General features: G+C 53.7%; 1 protein-coding gene across 3 annotated transcripts in view; it reads right to left on the bottom strand.

Annotated features, from left to right (window-relative positions):
* PUS1 (pseudouridine synthase 1) overlaps window positions 1–10,604 on the bottom strand; it is an 11,931-nt gene continuing 1,327 nt past the window's right edge. For all 3 annotated transcript variants that reach the window (XM_024739856.1, XM_024739855.1, XM_024739858.1), the window contains exons 3-6: window positions 8,899–9,036; window positions 5,366–5,468; window positions 1,782–2,473; window positions 1–290 (exon numbers count right to left, since the gene is read on the bottom strand). In XM_024739856.1, coding sequence (XP_024595624.1) covers window positions 249–290; window positions 1,782–2,473; window positions 5,366–5,468; window positions 8,899–9,036 — 975 coding nt within the window. In that variant the 3' untranslated portion in view covers window positions 1–248. The remainder of the gene's footprint in view (window positions 291–1,781; window positions 2,474–5,365; window positions 5,469–8,898; window positions 9,037–10,604) is intronic.

The raw sequence follows: 10,604 nt of genomic DNA, 5'->3' as shown, positions 1-10,604 counted from the left end.
AAGGTTTGTACTTATTTAATAAGAAAATCGGTTCTTTAAAAAAATAGTGTCTTTACGTGCTGAGTTGTGTGTAGTCAACGCGTGAGCTGAAAATAGACTCGCGGCAGGTTCTCCCTGTGACGGAAACTCAGAACGATGCAGCCCTCAGGATCCTGAGCTGGGGAGGCCGCGCGCGGGCCGTCCCGTCTGGGCAAGGCATGCCGCCAGCAGCAGGCTGGTGGGTCCCGGTGTGCGTGTCGTGGGCCAGCTCAGTCACTGTCCCCATCACTGCCTTCCAGGGGGCGGGGGACCTGCAGAGCGAGAGCAGACAGGAAACGGCTGTTGGGGAGCGCTCTGCCCGGCGAGGGCCCTCCCCTGCACGTGGGCTGCCCAGGGCGAGGCTCAGCCTCACCCGTCTTCCTCTTCACTGATTCAAGAACCTGTCTTGAACGGGCAAAGCCAAGGGCTGGGGACCAGATGGGGTCTTCATCGGGCTCCTCCAGCTCCCAGAGGCTTCAGTGACCTTGGGGACATAAAACTGATCTACTGCAAAGCTGGCCAAGTACCAGCCCCTCAGCGCTATATAGAGACGGCAGACAGTCAGAGGCCTCTCTCCGTCTGTGGGAATCAGGCAGAGAGCAAGCCTGGCCCCCAGGTCCCATCTGTACACGTGCTCCATCTGGCCTCACAATGCTGGGAAAAGTGATAACCACCAACATTTAAAGAGTGGACTATTTCACCCACACGTCTGGAATCCCAGTTTCTCCTGAGAAAAGGCAAGCTCCGACAACACTCGGGCCCACCTTCCACGGGCTGGCGCTGAGCTGCAGGGGCCCTTCCGGTGGAATGAGAGCTCTGCCGTTTCTCACAGTCTCCACCAAGTCCCGTCTCCTCCCCGACGCTGCTTGGAATTCACCATCCGACCTGCAACCCCTGCCTTTCTTACTCCTGGCCCACCGTGCTCGCTCCCCTTACCTGTATGCACATGGGCTTACAAGCCCGGCTGGGGAGGAAGGACAGTGTTTTTCTAGATATCTAGATAATGGGAAGAAATCTCCCAGAGCTCCAGGTGGGAATCTCACCCTTTGACAGCCTGCTGGGACACCATGAGAGAACACGGGCTTTGGGGACCTCCCTCGCCCCAGGGTAAGGAATTGAGAACTAGAGTAAAATGTTCACTTTTAGCTCCAGCACCTCCAATCGTGGATGCTCTCCTTCTAACATGAGGTTGGCAGTTAACTCACAGATGAACCACACTTTGAGCCAGGTCCCCGGGCGGTATTGGACAGCAGGGCTCTGGGACAGTGGGGCCGAAAGCACAGCCTGCGTCCCCTCCCACGCGGAGAGCACCCGGGCCCGGACAGGAACGCCGCCCAGAGGGCGAGGAGAACGACGCTTGGCCGCTCAGCGTCCCTGGCGCCTGCCAAGCGACCCCATGTTCTGGAGCCAGGTACATCAGCCAGAGGAGGACGTCCCACTGGCACCTCCATCCCCCACACGGGACGACGGCCACCGAGCACGTCCCTCACCCAGCGTCACTAGGCGCGGAGCAGGGCAGCTGGCCACCAGGTCCTACGCCCTGGCCCCGCTCCTCCCCCTGTCGTGACCCCAGGGCAGCGACAGGCCTCTTGGTGCCTCGGCTTGCTCATCTGTACAATGGGTACAGTGACAGGGGGCAGAGTGGGCTTCAGCTTAGCCACGGACACTGACAGATGTGGACGAGTGCTGGGCTGAGCTCCTGGAAGGGCCAGCGCCAGCCCCGTGGTTCCCCTGACCCCCAGCCCCTGTGGCCCCAGCCCCACCTTGGCGCCTGGGCCGGCGGCTGCGTGGGCGGTGGCGCTGAAGTCATGCATGGGCAGGGTGCTCAGCCACTGGGCCATGGACCTCTCGTGGCGCTCGGTGCCGATGATCGTGGGGTAGATGTGCTGCTCCTTGAAGGCCGTGACCTCAGCCTCCTCCCGCGCCCAGTCCAGCGGCTCGTGCAGCCCGTCGTGGCCGAAGCGCTGGTTGTACTTCTCGAAGTGCACCCGCTCCAGGACCAGGCCGAGCCCCGGCGCCTTGGGCACGTCCACCTTGGCCTCCCCCCAACAGCGCTCCAGCACGCTCTCGGGCGCGTAGCCCTTGACGATGGCCACCACCAGCCCCACCATCTTCCTGATCTGGTGCGTCATGAAGCTCTGGCCCTTGACCTTGATCACCGCAAACTCCATGCCTTCGCGCACGAAGGGCTCCTCGCAGAACATGTCGAGGATGTAGCGCCGGGCGCTGGGCTCGCGGGGCCCCTTCTGCGAGGTGAAGTTGTGGAAGTTGTGGGTGCCCCTGTAGCAGGCCAGGAGCCGGTTCACACGCCCCAGCGTCTCTGCATGCAGCCGGTACGTCTCGTCCTGCGCGTCGTGGTCCTTGTGGGCAAAGGCGAACGTGGGCAGCATGTAGAAGTAGGTCCTGGCGTCGCACTTGTTCTTGGAGTTGAAGCCGCCCGTGACCCTCTTCAGTCCTGGGGGCAGAGGAGGCGATGAGGACAGACTGACGACACCCTGAGCAGGTCTGAGCGCCGGCACCTTACCTGCCGAACCCAGATGAGCCCGAGGGGGCCCCGGTTCCGTGCGCTAAACCCTCAGCTAAACCCTGTCAAACAAACCCCGGGGTCGGCCAAGGTGCGGGACACCCTGCTCTCGCCTCACGGATCCCGGGGGACCCACATGGACTAAAGCACCAGCCGGTGACCCCGACCCAGAAGCCTTGGATCACAAGCCATCCTGCAGGTGAGGCCAGGGACAGCAGTGTGTTCAAACAGCAAAAGAAACTGGAAACGACTTAAAAAGTCCAGCAACAGGGAAACGATCAACGGCTCTCAGACATTTGCAGAATGAGCCGAAAGCAGCCCCGCAGAGCTGGCGCCCGTCCCCAGGACCGGGGGCCGCACCGCTGAGCACTCACTGTGCCTGGCCAGGGCTCCCAACAGACTTCCTAACCGTTCAGTGAAAAAAGGAGAGCAAAGCGAAGAACTACGTGTGTATTTCTCTTTGTGAGAAAAATACAAACACACGGATTATGTCTGTATTTGTAGAGAAAACTTCTGAAAGAAATCACAACTGTTGCGGGGGGCGGCTTCTGGGAACTGGGGAGCACGAAGCGCCTTGTGGCCCTGGGTGCTCCGTGCTGCGCGGCTGTCCTCACGCTAAGTCAAGACCGGGTCGCGAGGACTCAGCCTCACAGGGAGGCTGACTTAAAGGCCAACTTTGGCTTCATGTTACAAGGACTGATGACACGGCCCCGGGGCTGCCAGTTCAAGGCTGCATCTGCGCCGCTCTTCCCGTCTTCTGTCTCTGCTGTCTTGTTTGATTTGGGGTAATCTTATTTTTGTGTTTTGTCTTGCTTTAAGAATCCAATTTCATCGACACAGCATCGCAGGTATGCTTTGTGCACCTAATTTCTGTCGTGCGGAACGTAACTGCCAAGAAAGGCTGAAGGGGGCTGGCAGCCGACCACATGGCTGGGCTGCTAACGAGGGAAACACAGCCTTGCTGTGTCACGTTATGTAAGCAGTGCTAACGGCTGTGAATTGTGTAGGGCCTGGTATTATTTTAGCAAAAGTGGGGAACAACCTGTGGCATACGTGAGAACGTTCCCGCGGAATGAATGTTAAGAGGCATCACGTGGGGCTTTAAGAGGACTGGCTCCCAGAGAAGGTCCTCAGGAGGGAATTATCCTCACCAGGCAGAGAAAGACCACAGGACAATAAAAATAAAACCGTGTCACGCCAATAATAAATGCAGAGCCTTCCCCGGCGGTGCAGCGGTTAGGACTCCGTGCTGCCACTGCAGGGGGCGCAGGTTCCATCCCCAGCCGGGGAATGAGATCCCGCGTGCCGTGCGGTGCAGCAAATAAATAAATAAATAAAAATTTAAAAACTAAATTCAATAGTGGGCAAAGTAACCAAAAACAAGGCTTGTGACTTTGTGTTGAGATCCCTATTTATACTTGTACCCAACGTTCATGGCAGTTCCTTTTCGTAACAGCCCCAAACTGGAGACACCCGCAGTGTTCCCCACCAGGTAACTGGATAAACAACTGGAAACCACGCAGCAATGGAAAGGAACAAACCGGATGCACCCGACAACGTGCAGGAACCTTTAACCAGAGGCTCCGTGAAAGAAGCCATTCCATACGATGCTATTGACATAAAACTCTAGAAATACGAAGCAGTCTATAATGAAAGAGAGCAGATCAGTGGTCGCCTGGTGAGGCATGGGGTGGGAGGGGCGTGGGGAGGGTCACAGTCTTCTGGGGGCGACAGAGAGGGTGGCCCTCTCAAGTGGGCTGGTTTCACAGGCATGCACACACATCACAACGTTTTAACTGTACAATGAACTACGCAGTTTACCGTACACTGGTTGTACTTCAACTTTAAAAAGCATTTAAAAGTGTTTTCAATTCTCTGGTTAAAGACGAACTGACACTGTAGTGTGCGGGCGATGACACAGGCAGACCTGAAATACACGTCACGACAGCAGGGCAGGTGCAAGTGCGTGGCTGCAGGTGTTAGGTGCGTGCAAGGTGGCCTGGCTTCACGTGAAGGCAGCTGTGGTAACTGGCCCATGGATGCTTTGACCCCGGGGCTGGCAGACAGTGGCTAAAACCGTGGCCGTTCCTGTACAACTTCTGAGCTAAGGCTGAAAGGGTGGTTAAAAGAAGAAACAAAGGAGAAGAATGTGCGACAGAGACGGTGATCCGTGCGGCCACAAAGCCTCAGATAGTTTACTACCTGGCCCTCTACAGAAAGCCTCTGCCAGCCCTTGCTTTAAGGGCTGGCAAAGCGATCGCTAAAAAAACCATAGCGAGTCATCGCATTAGCTAACCAAGGTGATAATGAAATGCAATGATAAGAAACATCAACTAATCCAAAAGGAGGGAGAAAAAGAAGAGGGAAACAAATGGGACAGAGAGAAACAGAAGGCAAGCAGAGCTACCCCCAGCCACCCCACTACCACATTATCAATGGCACATATATGCCACTTAAAAGGCAGAGAGGGTCAGACTGGAAATCCCGTTATCAGGCCTGTTACAATAGGAAGTCATAGCCCCTGTTTTAATTTTATCAAATCTGGGCTTTCATATCCAAGCATTTGGTTAAAACAAGGCACGTGTACCACCAAGATGCTGCACTGAGGGCCTTTCCAAGTCTGTCTGTCTGGCTGTGTCCCTTTCTGAAGGAGGTGGGAATACTGAACCCCTCCTCACAGCTGACTCACAACCACTCCTTCCAACTGCTAAGCGACCACTCTTATCTTAGCTCCGCAACAGAGAAATTTGGTGAAAGAAGAAATTTCGTGTCCCTGTGAGACCGGCCACCACCCAGTGTGCAGCCCAGCGCTGCAAGGCTTACCCAGTATCCGAATGTGAGACGGAAGGTGGCTGTTAATCTTTTCTAAAAGGTCGTCAATCAGCCACACCTTCAGGGACACAACCTGGCCGGCCGCAGACACACCCTGCAAAGGAAGCAGACATGGGAGGGCCAGCTGGGCCTTGCACTTGGAGCGCGACACCCTGCAAGCTGGTCTCTTCAGGAGAAGGACCACACGCACGCTACATCTGTCCGTGGAGGAATTCTGCTTTTAGAAGTGCATCTGAAGGGAATAACCAGATACAAGAACAGTGCTCTATATACCAAGGGAGTGAGTGCCACATAACTTATAAAATATTCCAAGTGAACTTCAGAGCCCAACAAAACACGGGAACAAATACATGAAATCCTGCAGATAGGAGATAAAGTCCCACCCTGGATGTGACTCTCAAGGACTTAGGAAAAAAGAAAATGCAACTTAAGAGGTGACAGAACTCTGGAGCTGAGCAAGGCCACCATCTAAGTCACAGCAGCAGGTATCCTGTGGGGATGGGGTGCTAGTGACACAGGTAAACTGAGCAAGCTCCGCACTCAAGAAGAGCACAGATCACCATTTGTACGTTACACCTTTTTCCTAAAAGCAAGTTTTCATAAAAGGCAATACGGCAGTAAGGTCTGGGGGAGGGGAGCGGTGTTGTTCGGAAGGTGGACGAGGAGGGGGCTCCTGGGACACGGGCAGAGACCCACGTGCTGACCTGAGTGGAGATTATCCAGGCGCTCACCGCAGAATCACCCGTTTCACTTTATACTGTATGCACCTTTCTGTTTACTACAATCATACTTTCTAAAAAGATTTTTTTCAATGTAAGCAAAGAAGACAGAGTACCGTGTAACACTCCTGCCGAAAACCTTCTTTACTCTGTATCTAGTCATGAGAACAATCAGACAAATACAGATTGAGGACAGTCGTCAAAATAACTGGCCTGAACCATCCAGAACATCACGTCAGGAAGGACAGAAAGGAGGTGACGAGACCATTTTAAAGGTCGCTCGCCGCAACTAGAGAAAGCCTGCGCGCAGCAACGAAGACCCAACACAGCCAAAAAAATAAATAAAAGAAATAATAAAAGAAATAGAAAAAAAAATTTTTTAATTAAAAAAAAATGAAGGAAACTCAAAAGACATGACAGCTGAATGGAACCATCAACCCTGGGTTAGACACCGGATCAATAAGAAACGGTGCGCCAGCGTTCAATTTCCCAAGGGTGACAGCGACACCGAGCAGTCGCCAGAGGATGCCACGGCTCACGCGACGTATTTTGGGGTGAAGGGTGATGACGTCTGCAACTTCCTCTCAGATGGTTCCATTCAAAGGCACAAAAAGGAAAACAAATATGGCAAACGTTTAACACTGCCGAGTCCAGGGGAAGACCAAGGGTGTTCAGGCATTGTTCCTGGGACTTCCGGAGGTCTGAAGTTTTTCCAAATAAAAGGTTGGAGAGATTTTTGTAAAAAAGAAGAAAGACAAAAAATAAACTGGTGAGATGGAACACAGGCCGAATCCACTGTCCACCAGGCAGACACCCTCCAACACAGAGGCATCTGGCCACGAGTGGCTACTGAGGGCATAAAATGGCTGTTCTGAAATGAGGTCTCAAAGTCTCAGTACACGAAAAAGGAACGGAAATACACCTCATTGCTAACCTTTTTATATTGATTACATGTTTTTTGGGGTTTTTTAAAATTTTTGGCTGTGTTGGGTCTTTGTTGCGGTGCGCGGGCTTCTCATCGCGGTGGCTTCTCCTGTTGCAGAACATGGGCTCTCTAGGCGCGCGGGGTTCAGTAGTTGTGGCTCACGGGCCTAGCTGCTCTGCGTCATGCGGGATCCTCCCGGACCAGGGCTCGAACCCGTGTCCCCTACACTGGCAGGTGGATCCCTAACCACTGTGCCACCAGGGAAGCCCTGATTACACGCTGAAATGAGAATTTTCTGCATATGCTAGTGGAGAGTGGGTGATGACTAAAGGGTACAGGGAAGTTTTGGGGATGATGAAAATGTTCTAAGCTTGGCTGTGGTGATGGCTGCACAACCGTGAGAAAGGACTAGAATCAACGAATGTACCTTTAAATGGGCAAAATATGTGGGAGTGAGTTACAGCTCCTTGAAACTTTTTTTTTTAATATGAAACAAAAACTAACAAAATATTCATTTGTTCATCCATGGGGATGTTAGTATCAAAGGTTTTCTAGATTTCCCAAAATGTAAGAAGGAAAACATATTCGAATAAAACCATCTCTAATAACAGTGAAAACTGAAATAAATGCTAGCCCTGTATGTGGAAATGCTGTCTTCATTAGCTCGGGTAAATGTTTACTTTTCTTCTGCCTTGAAAACAACCAGAGAGCTGTAAGTGGGAAAGCTAAACAGAAAACAACGCCGCGGAGAGCCCCGGTACTCTTTACTGGACCGAAGAACACGTGACTGGGTCACCCACGAGACTGCCAGGCGCCTGTTTTTGTTCTTAGCTGTCTGTGCGGTAGCTCTGGTTCCGGGGCTCTGGCCTGGGCCTGTGGATCCCAGGGGACGCTGTACCTTTGAAACTCAACGTTATTCAGATTCCCGGGACCCTGACCTGCAAAAAGCTACGTATACCACAGACTCCCAGTGACCTTAGGTGGCCAGAGAGATGATTCAGGGCCCAGGTCTGAGAGAGCAGGCTCAAAGGTGCACGGGCACTTTGGGTTTTTTATCTCCTGGGGGAGAGCTTCACGTTCTCCATGGCTGGTTGTCCCACCTGCCTCGGCGACACCCTCCATTCCTTTGTGGGGAGCCCCTGCTCGCACCAGCCCCACACCTGGGAATGTGCCAGGGTGGGACCAGCCAGCGACTGGCCTGGGACGGTGGGAGAGCCAACCAGACAGCAGGACTCAATCTCATGAGCATGAATGGACAGTGCTGGGTCACGGCCACCCGAGACTCCTGAGCGTGCAACTCCCACGGGGTTCCAAAGACTTGGCGCTCACACACGCACAATGGAAACTAGTTCCCGTTCATCGCTTTTTATGTTGGTTACACGTTGAAAGGCGACTACCTTGGACACACTAAGTTAAATAAAACTGATAACAAAACCCAGCGTCACCTGTTTCCTTCTCCCTTTTAGCTGTGGCTCCTGGGAAGTTTAACATCACACGCATGGTGGGCCTCTGCGGCCACGCGGTCCTACTTGTATCGCGAGCCTGAGATGGATGGATCTAAGGCAGATGTTGTGGCCACCGTGCCACCCACAGGAGCGACAGAGGAGAAAGCACAGACAGAGAGGACGCCAGACCCTGTGGCCCTGAGCACCTAGGTCCAGCCACACCTGGGCCGGAAATGCCCCAGTTTCTTGGCCACACGAGGCAACAACTTTCTTTCCACTTACACTAGTCTGAGCTGTGCATCTGTCATTTGTAACCAAGAGAATCTTGAGAGATAAAGGCGCTAAGATGGAAAGTGGGACGAGGACAAACACAAACCACAGACCGGCGGCTTCAGTGCTGCCTGCACCTGCAGGGGATGTGGGGACAGCACCTACCTTGTCCGTCCGGGCGCAGCGTTGGAAGGACATCTTCCGCATGTCCTCCCCGTGATTCTCAGGAATACAACCCGACCGGACCAGGGCAGACACCAGGTCATCTTCGATGGTCTTGAATTTCGAGGACCCAACATTCCTCTGAGGAAAAGAGAAGAAGAAAACTTGTTTTTCACTCAATCACTACCCACAGTAGGGGCCCCGGGCCATGGCTGATCCAGGTAGGGGCATGTGCGTTGTGCCCGCACCCGGCAGGTGGGGACCGCACCCGTGGGCATGGAGAGACCCTGCAGCTCGTCCCCCGACCCACGGGAAGCAGGAAAGCCACCTGTGGGTATCCACAGTCTAGAAACTTCCCACCCTGGGCAGCTGACACTGGGCATCACCTAAGACATCATTTCCCCCTACCTGTCAGATGTGAGACCCGCACCCTCCTGCTGGAGACCCATCTGTCTGCTGCACCCGGCCAAAGAGGGACTCCCCTCCCTCATCACCCCAGGGTCTCCCCTCCCTCACCACAGCAGGGAGCAGGCCCTCCTGCGTCACTACAGGGAGGCAGGCGCCCCTGCTGGAGGAGGAAGCCACCCCAGGGTGCTGCCAGCACCTAGTGGGTGCGGATGCAGTATAATCACAGTCCAGGGCCTGCAGGACCCTGTGACATCAGTGAGACCACCACCCTGACGTCAAAGAAAATCTCTGCAAAGCAAGGGACACAGGGCGACAAGTACGTCGCCAAGACGCACCACAGTGGGCGGGTCCTTCCCAAAGTCTACCTCCCGGTCCCCACTGCAGCTTAAGTCCAATCCCTTTACTCAGCAAGAAGCTATAAATGCTCCTCCAGCGATCGGAATGGATATTAAGAAACGGGGATAACCACCCTTCCCCACATCCCGCTGTGTCCTTCTGTCACCCTGTGAGCTACCGTCATGCCCTACCCCCCCTCCATTCCCCTAATGGGGAAACTGAGGCAAACAGAAGATGATGAGACACAGGCAAAATTCTCAAGACAGTGCATAAGGCAACAACACACGTAATCAGTCACCCTCAAGCAGAAAAGCATTTAAACATCGGCAAAGAGCAGCGGAGGTGGTTTACTTGTTCCACTAAGTGAGACCGAAGCACCGCTTCCACTATTGTCACCATCTACCGGTGGTCATCAAAGGTCATCAAATTGGTTTCACGGGTGCAACCCTATACTTAATGAAAAATACTAAAATAGGATACAAAGTATCTCATTACTACTATTATTTACAGTAAAGGTGACCACAGCACCTCGTAAGGTTGGGCACTGTTTTCTTAAACTTCCGCTTCAGTGAGATACTCTACACAGCAGTGAATTCCTCCAAGAAGTTTAAAGAACGAGGCACCAAAGTGTAAGAGCCGCACCGCTGACCACAAGGGACGAGAAGAAACTCTGCGTGCACCTGCTGGGTCGCCGGGGCTCTTGTGCCTTTCAGGAAAGGGTCACGGGGCTGGGCTGGGCTGGGAGCTCTCACGAGCCTGCGTACCCTCAACCGTCACCTTCACGTGTCTAACAAAGAGTAACAGCTGTCTCTTCTGAGCATCCCTGGCGCTGTCCCACTTCTAGTGTGCGGCATCGGTCAGCCCAATGACTCTTCCTGCCCTGTAAAGTCAGCACTGCGATCGTAAAGATGAGGAAACGACGGACTGAGAGTTCTAGTCACTTGCCGCCCCTGGTCATCGGCAGG

The sequence above is a fragment of the Neophocaena asiaeorientalis genome, unplaced genomic scaffold (genome assembly GCF_003031525.2).
Source record: "Neophocaena asiaeorientalis asiaeorientalis breed wild unplaced genomic scaffold, Neophocaena_asiaeorientalis_V1.1 scaffold757, whole genome shotgun sequence".
NCBI lineage: Eukaryota > Metazoa > Chordata > Mammalia > Artiodactyla > Phocoenidae > Neophocaena > Neophocaena asiaeorientalis.
The sequence above is the reverse complement of the archived record's forward strand: the minus strand, read 5'-3'. Positions and strand labels throughout refer to the sequence as shown.